At 52.8% G+C, this 16,244-nt stretch overlaps 1 protein-coding gene across 5 annotated transcripts in view; it reads right to left on the reverse strand.

Annotated features, from left to right (window-relative positions):
• The window catches only part of FBXO25 (F-box protein 25), a 58,309-nt gene that overhangs the window by 3,356 nt on the left and 38,709 nt on the right, over positions 1 to 16,244 (reverse strand). For all 5 annotated transcript variants that reach the window (XM_040643337.1, XM_040643340.1, XM_040643339.1 and 2 more), the window contains 4 exons: positions 7,472 to 7,565; positions 6,177 to 6,361; positions 2,502 to 2,681; positions 427 to 570 (listed from right to left, as the gene is read on the reverse strand). In XM_040643337.1, the coding sequence (XP_040499271.1) occupies positions 427 to 570; positions 2,502 to 2,681; positions 6,177 to 6,361; positions 7,472 to 7,565 (603 nt within the window). The remainder of the gene's footprint in view (positions 1 to 426; positions 571 to 2,501; positions 2,682 to 6,176; positions 6,362 to 7,471; positions 7,566 to 16,244) is intronic.

Consider the following 16,244-nt stretch of genomic DNA (forward strand, 5'->3'; position numbering starts at 1 on the left):
ATGGAGGGGAGCCATGAGGAGGCGCTGACAGTGGTCCTGGGCGCACAGGGCTGGAGGCCACGTCTGGGGCACCCCGCTTGGGAGTGTTCTTAGCTTTATAAAGGACGGGCACCCTTTAACCCCTTTCTCTCAGCCTGAGGGCTGGCAGGGACCCGGCACCGCCCAGGACCAGGTGCCAGGGGCCCCGCCACCCCCAGGGACACACGTCCCGGCAGCACACGTCCCCAGAGCAGAAACAGACACTTTGCTGCCCAACGTTTCTGACTCAAACCACAGGCTGTATGTTTTACTTCCGTGAATCTATTCCTCTGTCCCAATATTTGGTGAAATCCATCTCACTTTCCCATCACAATTTCCCATTTTTTCTACCCTTACACCTGAAATAGAGCAAAGAACATGAGCCCCGCAGAGCCCCGCAGTGGTTACCTTCCAGAAGAGGATGCTGCAGTGGCGGCAGAAGTGCAGGGTGTCCCCGTACTGCTCCCGGGGCGGGTAGTGCTTCTGAAGCGCGAAGTACATCAGCTTCCACTCCACGTGGCCCTTCTCTGACAGGATCAGATGTCTACAAAACTGACAGACAAAACACTGCTGAGCGCCAGCACGTGCTCTCATGGCACAGCAGGGGCAACATGATAAAAGGGCCACGTAGTGCGTGGAACGTCCGGTTATAGGAACTCAAACTCCCGCGGACTGACTCAATGAGGGGCTAACCACGTGACCCACGGCGTGTGTATGGTGGGACAGCACATGGCAGGTGTGAGCACTCTGGTCTGGAATGATGCCCATGATCCGTATTAAGGTAAAATCATGTCACAGTCGTGAGGTATCTAAGGACTTGTACCTGGAATACACGAGGAACACTTGTATCTCTATGAAAAAGACAACCTGATTGAAAATGGGGCAAAGGACCTGGGAGCCACACTCCATCACCAAGGACGCAGAACGAGGCACCTCTACACATCCTCTGGGACAGCCATGATAAAAAAAAAAAAAAAAAACCCAGTAATGGGGCCACCTGGGTGGCTCAGTGGGTGAGGCATCTGCCTTCGTCTCATGATCTCAGGGTCCTAGGATCGAATCCTACATGGGGCTCCCTGCTCAGCGGGGAGTCTGCTTCTCCCTCTGCCTGCTCTGCCTGCCGCTCCCCCTGCTTGTGCTGTCAGATAAATAAATAGAATGTTTAAAAAAAAAAAAACAACAACCCAGTAAGCACAAGCACTGGTCAGGGTGTGGGGACGCCGGAACCCATGTGCTTGGCAGCTGGCAACGTATGATGGTGCAGCTGCTGGGGACAACATTGTGGCAGTTCCTCCAAACTCTGACACAGCTGCTATGTGACCCAGGAATTCCACTCCCAGGTGCACACCCACATCCATACAAAAACGTGTACGCCAGTGTTCACAGCTATAGAATTCATCAAAGCCACAAGGTGGAGAACGACCCAGACACCCGCCAACCGTGGAACAGCCAGCGGAAACAGGGTCCCTCCACAGAACAGCGTGCGGCGCTGCAGGCTGCAGCCAGGGTGGCGAGCTGGCAGCCCGCAGCGTGGTTCCACTTAGAGGAATAGTTTTCCAGACCAGGGAACGGTGCAAGGACAGGGGTCGGTGAGGGGCTGCGTCAGGCTGACGTCTGTTCCTGAGGAGAGGATGCAGCATGTAAAGAAGGCAGGGAGTTACAGGCGACAGGATTTCATCCTCGGGAAGCAGCAGCTGCCTCCTTTGCAGACCAGTCTTCCAACCGAAGGGCGCTTCTCTGTCCACGACCCTCTGGAACCCTTACACCAGCCTCCTCGTCTGGTCCCCAGGGTGCGCTAGTGAGACCACCAGCCCCAGTGTCCCGGCTTCTCCTTCGTCCACGCCTGCGCTGCCAGCCACCACCCTCCTCCCAGCCTCTGATGCGGCTTCTCCCCACTCCAGCATGCTCCTCAAACAAGACTATCGCTCGCAAACCACACTCCACTCCCAGCACTTCCGCAGCTCTTCTAAGTCCACCGGGAAAACCCCAGGGCATGGCGTGGCCGCTGCACCTCACGCACAAGACTCCGAGAGCTGCACGTGCCCTCTGTTTTCTCAAGGACACCCCACCCCCCAGGCCCCATCCTCTCAGAGTGACAGCCTCCCCCGGGCCACACGTCCGTGATTCCGTCCTCCTGCTCTTCTGTCCCGGCTGCAGCCGAACCTGCCTCTGACGGGATGTGTCGCATCCTGCTGAACCGCCCCTACCACCCCCACCCCATGCTGCCCTGCGCGTAGCAGATGCTGCACACATGTGCGGCTCTCACGGAGCCCTGTGTGAGGAGTAAGCACACCGAACACCTAGCAGGTCACACGTGAATGTGCTCCGAGCCAGTTCCCACAACTGGGTCTGCAGGCACGAGGTGCGGGGAGGGTGGGCTCGGAAAGCTATGTGCGGATGCCAGGGCCAGGCGAGGGGCGCACGCCAGCCTCCCTCCAGGTGACGCGTCCCGCATGCGAGGGCCCCGAGGCCACCACACTCACCTGCTTCTCAGCAAAGTGGTACTGACACAGTTTCTTCCACAGCCGCCTGTCCTCGCTGAGCATGGACAGCGTCGGGGTCACCTGGCCTAGCGTGACGATGTCCCAGCCATCGGAGAATCTGTACAAGATGTTGTTGAGCATGTGCAAAGGGAGGTCACTGAGTGTGAGGCCGTCGTTCACCTGCCGGAATGAAAACGGACAGGGTTTCACTGTGTGTGAGGCCCGGGAGCGCCAGGTTACAAGGGGACCTAGCGGCCAGCTGGGAGCAGGTGCTTCAAAACGCAACACAACCGAAGAGACACAACCGAAGTGTCACCGTCCCTCGCACTTGGCCGTGTGAGCCCTTAGCCCCCGTGTTAAGAGATGGCTAGCCGCACGGGGACCCCAGAAGAGAGGCGGGAGCAGAACAGAGGCCAGTCTGTGCCCTCGGCTCCTCCAGACCCTCTCCGTGTGCAGGATCCACTAGTCGGACACAACACAGAGACTGGATGGAGAGAGAGCAGGGTCCGAGGACAGAGGAAATAAAGCTGCTGACCTGCCACCAAGGCCCTGTCCAGCTGTCAGCATCTGATTTCAAATGGAGAAGCCACACCCTCCCTCCCACAAGCCTGGGGGTGTGTCCCTGAGAAAGGACCCAATGTGGTGGGGCAGAACCTCTGTACTGTCCTATCAAGAGAGAGGGGAGAACACAGATGGGCAGAAGAGGGGAGCATGGGAGGACAGAGTTGTGGGGGGGGACAAAGGGGCGTGGGGCAGACACAGTGTCATAGCCCCGGGCTGGGCACACACCCACCCCCCCTATCACTGAGACGGGGCGACATCTCTGAGGGAGCACAGCAAAGGCTGGATGAGCCTGCTCGGTCCCGCGGGCTTGGGACGCCTGCACCCCTGGCCATAGTTGTACGCTTCTGACGTGGCTGAGTGACTGTCTTTGTCCCCAGTGGTCAGCCCTGAGGACGGCTGGCTTCTTTCTGGTTTCTGTTCTCTTTGGTGACTGTAGCGCCCACGCACACAGCACACGTCCACGGAGAAATTACTGCGGCAGGGGTGCGGTGAGATGCTGAGAGGCTGGCCATCCCGTTCTCCATGTCCTTGCAGCCATGGCATGGCTGTACTGCTACAGAAATGTTCTCCTGGCACTTTGTGTGCAGGGACCCAGGAGGAGGTGTCCTGTGTCCCCTGGCAGGGTGACAAGTCAGGGATCATCTCTGAGGACACCTCAGCAGCACCCCCCCAGGGCATGGTGGCCTCGGCACCGGCTGCGCGTCTGGGGAACAGCCCAGCGCCCAGGATGTCACCGTGCAGCATGGTCATGCATGTCACTTCGGATCCCGCTATCCCACGGGCACGTGTGCCTGCACCCCCGATAGGCTGTACGGTGTGAGGAGGTGACAAGGGGCTCACACGGAACAGGTGTGACCACAGGGTCTCGCGGGCTGGCACACGGCAGAACGCACACACAGATTGCACACATGCACGTTGTTCCCAGCCAGTCTTCATGCCGTTACAGGAACGACCGAGACTCATTCTGAACGGCTGCTTCATGCTTCCTCCTTCGAACAGAAGCTTCCGCGTCAGACAGGAGCTCATGAACATCCTGCTGTGACTATCCCAAGGCCTGTCAGGGTGTGTGAGGTGGTACGAAAACCCTGGATGCGCGAGGTGCAAGAACCCGGCGTCACCAGGTCTCCAGCCCTGTGTGACCGCCAACGAGATACACAGCCGCCACACCAGCAGTTTCTGTCGAGACGGCTGTGACCACTCTGACATGAAGGGGCATGAGCAGCCCGGCCAGACAGTCCGTCGGGGGCACGGGGCCTTCAGCTCAGCCCCCCCACTGCCTGGCTGAGCCATTTCCCACCACGAACCCTGTAACTGCGTCAACATGTGTGAAGGAACATGGCTTTGGGAGGTCCCGCTAGCCCAGCAGCCACAGTGATCCCCACTCCTGTGGAAGTATGTCTGTCCTCACTCTGGGCTCTTGTGCTGCTAGAACGCCCGGGGGACTGAGGGCAGAGGACCTGATGCATGAGGGGCCACCGAGGGCTGTCCCGTGTCCACCCGTTGCTGCCTTGGGGAGTTCTCGCCACCTTCCAGCAGACAGTGAGAGCAAGGAGTCTGTCCCCACGGGCTGGACCCCAGACTCAGGCCGCAGGACTTGCGCACCAAGGCCCCTCACACGCACGAGCTGGCCTGACCCTGGGACATGCACAGTCCCAGCTCTCCTGCCCGGGCTGCTTGGCTCCCAGCACACAGTGACCCCTTGAATCCAGGTTCCCTCCACTCTGGCCACACAGTTCTCTTCCCCAAAAGGCCTTCTGTCCCCAGTTTTGCAGCAGCTGCTGGAGCTGCCCACACCGGCTCACAGGGCCACATGTGCATGTGAGGAGCCAGCGTGACTGCAAGTGACACCATCACCCCCAGCTGGGGCCTTAGGGGATGAGGCCACAGGAGAGCCAGCTCTGAGCGTGTGGCCAGGCCCCAGTCAGGAGGGCATCCTCACCACTGCCCTCCCTCTGTGTCAACAATAGGAAGACCCTAAAGGAAGCCAGTGACTTCTCGGTCCTGCTAGCCAGCCGAGGCGAGGAAGACAGACCCCGCCTCTGCTCTTTTCTCACTGGCATGCATGCCGGACCAGCTCTGCAGCGTCTTTGCCCTCCTGCCCTGCGGTGAAGCACACTTCTCAGCCTCGAGCTCCCTTGCTGACCAGAGAGCCCTGCTGGCTGCCTGCCCCCAGCTCACTAGGTGCGGTGGCACCACCACATAGGCCACGAGGGAAGAGTGGGACCTGGATGTGTGGCTGTTTGTATGAGGTTTCCACACTGCGTGCGTGTCCACCTCACAGACAGACCTTCTGATCACAACCCTCAGCGATGGAGGGGGTGGGCAGGAGGCGTGTGACAGCTCGTCCACACCCGCTTCACCGACACTGAACGTAGGATTACGCATTGCAACTTCAAGCCATAATTAGGGAACTCCACTATTCTGTAAACTTCATGCTTACGGCTAATGGCCCAAAGCTAAGGCTTCCCTCAGTCACTCCTGAGAACAGCTGCCTTCACGTGAGGCCTCGGACACACGGGTGAGCGTGCACCATCGCTGTGCCAGGAGGGTGGTTTGGAGAATGATGGGTCAGCTCTCAGGCACTGAGAGACGCAGTCCATTTATTCCTTCACTCACAGAGTCCTAGGGAGGCACAAAATACCACCCGAGACGCTGAGCTGAGCCGATGGTGTTAACACTGCTCTTGCTGAAACTAGTTCCTGGGACAAACAAACCAGATCAGAACCAGCGACGTGATCTGCACCATCTTCTCTCCCCATTTGCTCTGCCGGGAGCCACACATGACCTCGAAGGACAGCAGGGGTGGGGGCAAGCACGGACCCTGTGTTGCAGGGAGTCCCTGGCAGAACAGGGCAGCCGTGACTCATGGGCGTTTGTTTTAGCCCCAAACGTCTCGTTTTCCCTGGAAGGCTAATCACCACACCACCTCGTCACCCGTCCCCTTCTCCATGACGACCATCCCCACCGTCTTCCCAAAAGCAATCTAAGCCATCACAGGGCCTTTGGACCCAAATCCACCTGAGAACAAATGTTCCAACAAGGGAAGGGGTCAGCGTCTTTCCTTTCCTGCACCCCAGATCCCCACGGTGTGACCCGGAGCGCGTCTCGTACCTTAGTGACCTGCAGGTTCTGCAGCTGCTGCTGCCAGCGGAGGATGGTCTCCAGGCGGCAGATCCAGATGTTGATGTTTCCCACCAGCACCGACTTCCCGACGCCCCGGATGAGGATGCAGAGGGTGGAGCTCAGGTCCTGGAGGAGGTCCTTGATGAGCCGGGGGTTCTGGTGGTCGTTGAGGACTGGAACGCACAAGAACACAGACTGTGGGAAGGTGACAGAGACCCAGTGCCATGCCTGTCCACGCAGCACCAATGAACACAGCGTAGACATGCCACGGAAGAGGAGGGGGTGCCAACACGGGCCCAACATGTGCGAGCCCAGGGGGCGTGGTGTCGAGGGAAAAGAGCCGCTGTGATGGGACAGACCCCGCATGACTCCACTCAGAGCGGAGGGGTCAGGGTTCAGTGGGACAGGGGTCAGTGCGGGACCACGGGACATTCTGGCGGCAGGTGGAGAATGTGCTTAATGCGACCGAACTGTGTGCTTAAAAATAATTAAAGTGGTAAACTCAGGGTATGTGTATTTGACCACAGTAAAAATAATGAGCTAATTTCACTGCAACCCCAAACTGGCATCATTTTTGAGACACCGCAAGTATGATTTAAATTAAAAACTTTAAGTTAAATTTAAAAGAACATTAAATATGGCCTGATAGTGTGATTCTGGTTGCATCTACAATTTGGCTTTAAATTGGCAGTGTCTGTCCCCCTTTACACTCATCCTAAGGAGCTTAACACACTGTAATCATCAACTCACATACACGCATAAACTCATGGTGTTAGATTTATTATTTTTTTTTAAAGATTTTATTTATTTATTTGACAGAGAAATAGACAGCCAGCGAGAGAGGGAACACAAGCAGGGGGAGTGGGAGAGGAAGAAGCAGGCTCCCAGAGGAGGAGCCTGATGTGGGGCTCGATCCCAGAACTCTCTGATGACGCCCTGAGTCGAAGGCAGACGCTTAAAGACTTAGCCACCCAGGCGCCCCACATGGTGTTAGATTTAAAGTTCTTTTTACAATCGGCCAGTAATCGATCAAGACAGACTGAAGAATAAAGCCACGGGCTCATCTGACACCTTGGCAACTACGCCACGGCCATGCTGGTTACAGAGGCGCACAGCTGAGGCAACTGACCCGCCACCTCGACAGGTGAAACTTCTCTGACACACAGGGATTCTTCATCCTCCTGTGGGAACAGCCCGTCCTGATACGACGGCGTCACACATACAGAGGAATAAAGAGAAGCCCCGTATCCTCTTGTTATCAGACACATCGGTCACGATCTTACCCTTCTGAACAATTTTGTCCAAGATGTTGAAGTAATTCTTCTGCGCCACGCCGCTCAGCGACGTTAACTGGGATTTCGCAATTAGCTGCAGGAGCTGCAGGAGGAAAGCACGTGTGTTACTTAATTTGCTGCTGCCACGCTGGCTTGCCCTCTTCAGAGACCCCACGCCTGTCACTGTCTATGGTGTTCGGTCATCTCTGAGGGTGGGACACAGTTTCAAAGGGCAGGTTCCAGGTGATATTTACCTCAGGCAGGTTCCCTTCAACGTTGTCTTTAAACGTTCCTTGGACCCACCTTTCTCGTCGTGCTCTGACCACGGGGTCGTCTCCCGTGGCCTCTGCAGCTGGGGTGACCTTCTGTCTCCCCTTCACACTCACACTCTCTGTGTTCTCCTTCCTCATCTGCCCACCCCTGCCCCTCCATCCCTTGCCCTGGGTCCCTCAACCACCCCACCAGTGTCTCCTGTGCCCGTACAGACCCACGTCTGATTCCCTGCAACCCCCGCTGGGATCTGCCTTCACGTTGCACTCCTGAGGAGACGTCAAGATGCCGGGTGGCAGTGTCACGGGCTCCCTGATGCACCTCTGCTCAGACTCCCTCCTGCACCTGTTCCGCAGGGCCTCCCAGGCACCTCACCCCAACGCTGCTGCCCAGAAAGCTGCCTTCCACACAGATAGGATTCGCAGGGAACCCAGAGCCAGGCCAAGTGGGAACACACCTGTTCACTTCTCTGGACTCTTTCTGCCCAATTGAGGCTGTTTTAGGTAATTACACCTGCCTCTTGCTTTCCTGAACATGGAATTCTCCACCTTCCCTCCCATTCATATTGCCGGTTTCCCAAGGGAGGAAAGGAACCCAAGTAGACTGCAGACATTACAGACAGGAGAGCACATAGTGATCTTCTGGGGAAAAACCATCTAATAACACTTCCATAAGCGTCCTCTGCTGCAGTGATCACAGTCGCACTCACTGTGGGGCACAGCCCACAGCTCCAGTCACATCAAACCGGACACGCCTGAGATGGGCCCAGACCTGCTCCCCATTCCTATCTTACCACCCACGTGTTGCCTCCACCTGCCACCTTCAAAGAGCCTTCAGTGATGTAAAATTTCATAATGTGGTTTTTAAAAGTCTTCTCAATATTACACATTTAACAAAAAAAGAATGTGACTGAAACTCTGTAATACAGAGCATTCTAACCAGCCGTCCTGAGCCAGAGGAGAACCGTGACCCCGACCCTGGACCCCTGTAGTCTGGGCTGGTGTCCTGGGATGGCTTTGGGGCCTGGGACCCTGTCCCTCTGCTCAGAGGCCAATGGGTGTCACGATGACACAGACTGCGTTTGAAACAAGCCTCCCATTTGGGGCTCGGCTTGGGCAGATGGTTTGTCCTGAGTCCAAATTCCCACTTCTTGCTTTGTCCCTTTTCTCCCCTTTCCTTCGGAATTAACATCCCAAGGACTCTTGTCTTACTCAGACTTCTAGACGTGGCAGAAGGAAGGGCTGCTATTTCCTTCATATTATATTGTGACACAATTTACGATTTTACTCTTGTTACAGAACCCCTCGGTGGTCTATTCATCATGCTGGTTGTCCCGTTGACAGCACTGGTGTGTGAACAGTTAAAGCCAGGCTGGGTCCCTGCAGACCCGTGAGAGGGACATTTCAGGTTTCTGGAGGACATGCTTCTACTGGCCTGCCCTCTAAAGAACAAAAGCCCACATTCCCAGCGTCCCCATACCAGGACCTACCCATCTACCATGATCATCAGTTTATGCTGCATCGCTTAAAAATGTCAGAGCTACAACGTCAAATTTAATTTCATCGAGGTCAAAGTGTCAAGTTAGTTGAAGATTGCTTCCTTCGACTGAAAATAGGCATCTCTCAGAATAACGAATGTGAAATACGAGTTTCTCAAAATTACATACAATATGATTTTACTAATACACAATTTTAAGCAAAAGACACAAATCATAAAACTATCTTTCAAAGGTTACAGAACGAGAAACAGGAAAGTCGGGAAAGCATCCACCTCTAAGGAAATCAGGCTGTGAAGATGTCCACAAGATGGCGCGTCGGCTGACACGTTGTTAGGAACGTCCTAGTTGTCCAGTCACATGCTAGACACACACATGCTCACGATACTATCGTACTGTAGTAAATATATTCTTTACTAAAGTAAAACAAAGAAGAAGAAAAACAGGCATCTGCCTGAGGCCCCACACTATTTCTTGGTCCTTCCTCTTTAATGAATCTTGTTCTAGGGGAATTGACATACCTTGTTAGTATGCTTTAATCCAACATGCTTATGGGGAGATTTAGCAAACACCTGGAGTAGTAGCCTACAGCCGATTCTTGAATTGACAATAAGGAAGATTTAAGAAAAATATATCTTTTTTGTGCTAAGGAACACAGAAGACATCTTTTCGTGAAGAATCTACATTTCATAATAAAGAACGAACTTTCTCCATTTCTAAATACCTAGTTTTTTTGAAAAGAAGAGGAACTGTAGATTCAGTAAAACAACGAGCAAAAAATTAATTATTTTAGAGTACCCTAAGAAGCCAGTTGTACCTTCAGCAGAATTTGTGGTGAATATTTAACAGCGGTAGGAAAAATTGGCCTAAGTCACCAAACAATTCACATCCACGGTGGCTCATTTGACCCTCTGTTTGCCCACTTGGGGAAGAACATGCACCCCCCCGATCTGCAGGTGCTCATCACGGTGCTTGGGGGGCAGCGGGTTTCCTACATGGCAATCCCTCACCTGCGACCAGCAAAGGTGTGGCTCAACAGGATTGGAAACCTTAGTTCAATAGTCTCACTGAGCTCAAAAGGCCACTATTTCAAGATGTCATAGGACACATTTAGGAAAGTCTCTTGTTCTTGAAAGGGAAAGTTCCGAAAACTAAGAAGAGCAAGGTCTCCATCCTTGGGGCAGTGGTGTGTGTGGTATCTACCTGGCTCCTCCTGTGCCCTGAGGCACCCCTCCCCACCTGTCTCCCACCCTTACATCTTGGGACATAAATGGCCCTGTCTACTGCTATGACCCCTTTGTCTCAATCACCCTAAAGAGATCATCCCAACGCAGCCAACACGGAGCAGGGTACAATTTAACCAACACACTCCCCACAGCAGCCTTCAGAGGTTCAGAAATGTGTCCAGGACCCCCAGTAAGTAAATGAGACCGAACCCAGACAGCGAGGCTCCCAGACCACTGCCCACCTCTTCCCCTCCCTGTGCACCAGGTGTCAACTGGGGATACTACACAGTTCTCACCAAGATTAGGAGAAAGCTCAGAAACGTTCATACGAGATATTCTAGCCACAGAGGCCTTTCTCCTTGTCTTCATGACCCCACTATTTAAAGGATCCAGATGATACTTGAGAAACAGGGAGGAGGTTGTCCTCCAAAGCTAATAACACTGGAACACAGATGTCCAGGACTAGAGGAAGCCAAGGCCAAGAGGGTCTGGGGGAGCAGGTCCCAGGACGCCAACAGCCACGTGAAGATACAGGGGACAGCTCCAGGTACCAGGAGCACACGGGGGCCCCGGCGGACCCCCCGGTGGGGGAGGCAGGCCTTCCTTCTGGAAGCTGATGAGACAGACAAGAAAAGCTGATTGATAACAGGGGGGGAAACAGAAACAAATGACCCCCCTGAAAACACCTTCCTCCAACAGAAGGAAAAATTAAATTTCTTCAAAACCATCTCATGACATAGGCGCACCGCGGAAAAGCCCAGAGGGCGCCCCATGGGCAGTGCAGCGCTCTGCTCCCCGACGGTCCACAACCTGTCAGCAAGGGTCCCAACGAACCCCTTCCGCAAGAACAAAGGTTTTCGCAGATTTTGCTACTTATTCTCCAGCATCAGATCAGTCTGTAGCCGTGGCCATGAACCTGCCATCACCATGGACGCAGACTGCACCTTCCACGTGACACCTCAGGAGAGCATCCCGAGGCTTCTGAGCTGAAACCATCCTCCCTCAAAACATCTGTGAACAACTGTGCTTGGGCCCTCAGGGAAGACGGAGTATACACAAAACACGGCTGCTGTTCCCTCGGATAAAACACCCCTTGTTCCCGTCAGCCTCCTGCCAGAGCTTCCCACAGCTGCTGGGGCCACGCGCCAGGCACTGGGTGCTGGGAATGTGGGACACGCATTCTCTCAGCTCCTGAAGCTACAAGCCAAGCCCTGCGGCCACCGGGTATCTACAGAACCCACCACAGCCTGCCTCACCTCGGGCTCCTGGGGAGGCCCTTCCCCCCCTCACCTCGGGCTCCTGGGGGCTCTGCTCAAGGCTCCTTCCACCTCACCCCAGCTTCTCATTTTAAGGCTCCATGTGAGCATAGACTTTCAGGGACTGCTATTCAACACCAGATTCACTATATAGAAATATTTCCTAGGAAAACATGATAATTCTGATGATTCGAATGCAGCAGTTACATGGAATCAGAAGAAAGTACCCACCAGTAAAGGACGTAAGCGAAACTCCAAAACTCTGAACTTTTCATGTGGGCACCACGGACAAGACGTGGGCCTTTCGGGACAACCTGGGGGTCCAATCCCCCTGCCCGTTCACATTGCATCTTTCCTCAGGGGCCAGAGCTGTGCAATCCCGACCTGCTGTATCCTCCTGGTCGAGTTACTCAACCACCCCTTACAGAAATCTGGTTTCCACCATTAGCTTTCCTCTGAGTCAGGAAGCTGCTGAAATACTCTTTTAGAATACCGTATGCATTTCTGGAAAATCCCACCTCTCCAGTGAAATGCTGCTGCCCAGGAACATGTGGTACTGTGAGACACCATCTTGTCTGAACAGGAATCTCCCACGACCCACCTCTCGATGACTAGCCTGATGGCTTTGTTTGTTAGCCATGTATAAACATAGCCACTTAATTAATAGTTGCTCATCCCTTAGTATGACTAAAGGATTAACAAACTCCTTTCACAGGAGCCCAAGATGAGTTGGGGGCCTAAAGAGACTACAGATGGGAGGTCTGTGAACAGTCCCATCCTCGGCCACACCTGTTCCCCAAGCAGGTGACGAACCCTGCAGAATGCTGAATCTTTCTTAGCAATACTGCTAAGTACTTCTGTAATTAAATCATAGAGGGTGCACTCAAGTTTCATAAAACTAGAAAGAATACAGTACATGACCCCATACTTGACCTCACGAGAGTGTCCTATGGAATTCAGACAGGTGAGCGAGGGAGCAGCTTTCTAAGCTGGGTGACACAGCCTTATTATGCTGGGAATTAACAGGCTAATGCAAACTGGAAGAATAAGCTAAATATTAAATTTACCATATCACAGAGGAAAACAGATATTCCTATCAGGAGTTTTAAATAAAGTTTAAACCAAACTGTCCATACAGAAGACATGTTTCAATTACAGGTTCACAGAGAATTAAAGTGAAGAACCAGCTCTGACACCACTAGAAGATAAGCAGAGGGTGTCTGGGAAAATGCAGGACATAGCAAGGAATGCACTTGTCTGGAAAGGAAACCAAGCCACGTTTTCAGTATCACAGAATATAGGCATGGTCCTACCTGTGACTTAAAATTCTGTGTGTCCCCACAAAAATATAAATAAGCACGCCCGGTTGTTTATGAAGGAGAACATTTCCTGGAGAATACCTGAGAAACGAACAGAGGCCACCTGTGGGGGAGAAGGGGCACAGCCATGGTGGGGAAGAGGTGGAGCCTAGGGAGGGATGGGGGCTCACAGCATCCCATGGTGGTGTGCAGCTCCCTTCATGATACTATCTTCTAACTACAAAGTATATCCAATAAAAACTACCCAATCAGCGAGTCAATACGTGGAAGAAGAAGAGAGTGAGTACCTTTACGCTTCTGAGGGGATTTTCCCCAAGGAGTCCCTACTTTAGGAAACACAGCAAATCTAACATGTTTGCAAATTTCAACAGCTGCTGCTTTTACAAACATCCTGAAAAAACACACACAGCCCTTCAACCCATGGCTGCTCCTGCCACCAGTGCACTGCCCTGCCATCCACGACGTCATCCTGGTCCCCAGAAGCCACCGTCTGTCCTGGGGGCAGCACGGTCTGTTCTCCTAGTGCTGCAGGGAGGGCCTGCGACCCCGCAGCACATAGGAGGTGGATGAAGGTTACACCCACAGGAGAGACACAACCTGAGTGCCCAGCAAGGAGGGACCAGTTCTGTGTTAGCTGGCCCTGAGTCTGTACCTGCCGCGGTCCTAGGCTGCCAGCTGTCTGACCGTGTGCCCTCACTCCACCGTGATGGAGGTGGCCTCGCACTGGGTGCTGGGACTCTGCAGGGAGCAAAGCAGGCTGAGTCCTCACGCTCCAGATGACCAGACCGGCACACAGGTCGCCCACACAGGAGAGAGGCGGTGCCCAGGTGCCACCAGGCCTGCAATGGCCTGTGCCCGTCCCCCTTAATGTGGCTTCACTCACAGAGAGGACAAGTATTTATGGTGAAGTGCAGCTGGAATCTGGCATAGAAGATTATCTGAAAGTGCTGGTTTGCTATGTTTCCAAGTGTGTGGTTCATTTTCTTAAGTAAAATCTTCTAAATTCCACCAAATCTGTCTTTATTCTAATGAAAGTAAGCTCATAAAACTGACCAAAAATGCCATTTAATTGACTTATACATGACTTGTAAATGGGATAAATGAAATGTGAGCTGAATTATGCATCAGATATTAAGAACTGTTCACTCGGGTGCCTGAGTGGCTCAGGCGCTTGGGCAGCTGTCTTTGGCTGGGGTAGTGATCCCAGCCAGGGTCCCAGGATCGAGACCTATGTCAGGTTCCCTGTTCAGTGGGGGTCTGCTTCTCCCTCTCCTGCTAGCCCTCCTTGGGCACGCACGCACGCTCTCTCTGTCAAATGAATGGATAAAATCTTAAAAAACAAACTTTTCACTCACCAAGGGTCAAATCTCAGCGGTAATTTGACTTGTCTTTTTTTTCTTTATCAATAAGGAAATTTCTCAGAGCATTTTATGAAGTAATAACTGCAAACAGTTGATAAGAGAACAATTACTACTGAGTATAAATATTTCAGTTTGCATTGATTTTCTGGAAGTAAATTTAATAGTTCAATAAATTATGCTAAGGCTTTTTAGTAAGTGGCCTGGACAATTTTCATGAAGTATTAAAACAGAGAAGCTGGTTTTGAATTAGAGATAGGTGTTAAGAGCAGTCTGATACCATGATGACCAGTTAGCCTGAAGCTAATACATGGCAGCACGTTTCTGAAAAGCAAGTGGGCACTGGTGAAGAAGGACAATGACACGGTGCGTGCGTGCAGTGGGCCAGTGCAGGTGTCCATGTTAGTGCCGAGCAAGCTCTGGTGTCTGGACTCAGCTCCCAGGTGCCCGACGTGAGCACACGCACCTGACCACTTGCACGAATTCAGGAACCTGCCCCAGCACAGGAGGAGCGGGACAGGCTGCCGTCGCCCTCCCCGGGTTCTCCTGTGCAGTCACTCCCCGCTCTCAGGCTTCCCCACGGTTCCCATCAGCTCGCAGGTGCAGAAGTGACGCAACAGCTCCGCCCCGATTCTAAGTCAGCTGCAGGCACTTGAAGAACACAGCACCTAAAATTAATTTTCTCTTCTCCTTTAAAAAGTGGAGTGAGTGCAGCTTGGAAAAACAACGTTTATTCCTCAAAATCAGATGAAAATTGTGAAAAATTATTAAAGTAACCTAGATATGAAAATGTTGCAAATATTAACAGATAATCCCAAGAATGGCTTATCATGTTACACAGACGATTGTGGAGGAGACAACTGAGTTTGGATTTCTGTTTTTAGAAGACATCAAACTTTCACTAACACGGTGAGAACAAAGACAACACCTCCACTCCAAACTACTTATCTTTACCTCAGCAACTGAGACAATCTGTAATTGGATGCTAAACTAATACTAATTTTTATTCAGAAAACATGCAATAATTATTGATTAGTCTCAGTTTAAAACTGCTAACTTTAGGGGAATAAGAGGATCTCATACAGAATATTGAAAATATTGAAAAGTACATATTCTTAATTTCTTTCATACAAATCCTCAGGGAAACCACCACTGAATGCCTTTAGAAACATAAGGAAACTATCAAGGATTTCAAACACCATGGTGCCTCAAATCCTGTTTATATGTGTTCCAGCATAAATGAGTGCAGACAGCTCAGCATTAATTATGGGAAGAACTGCACAAGAATCCTCTTAGTTGCTGATGTAGGAAGAGCTGCTATAAACATGGAAAGCAGCACAAAAATCCCAAGCAACAGCTCCTGCGGACAAAGCTGTCTGCCGTCAATGAGGCCAAGGAGCACATGCTACACATGCTTGCGCCAGAGAACCCCTCTCCAGAGCACACGCCCTCCTGGGTAACAAGGAAAGCGCCTCGCACCCAAGCACGCGGAGTCCTAAGCACGCGGAGGCACCGCATCTCCGTGGAGAAGGTGGCAGCGAGTGGAGTGGGCCCCAGGGGGTTCCCAAGCAAATCCAGAGGTGAAAACACAGAACGAAACTTGGGGAGAGCCGGCATGGGCACAGAAGGTGCCACAGGGAGGACAGGGGGCTGAGACCCCACAGCGTGTGCCTACAGCGGCACGTGTACTGATGCAGGGCATTGCGGAGGGCTGCTTTCTGCCTCCCCGTGCTTTCAGCAGAAGGCGGACATAGCAAGTGGGTCTTTCAAAGGCAACACTCCTGGCCTTTGAAGGGCGTGCGAAGGGGCAGGGGTGAGGGGTAAGAGGTGAGGATTCCCGCTGGGCAGTGACTGAGCC

This window comes from Ursus maritimus, unplaced genomic scaffold (genome assembly GCF_017311325.1).
Source record: "Ursus maritimus isolate PB19 unplaced genomic scaffold, ASM1731132v1 scaffold_28, whole genome shotgun sequence".
NCBI classification, from domain to species: domain Eukaryota; kingdom Metazoa; phylum Chordata; class Mammalia; order Carnivora; family Ursidae; genus Ursus; species Ursus maritimus.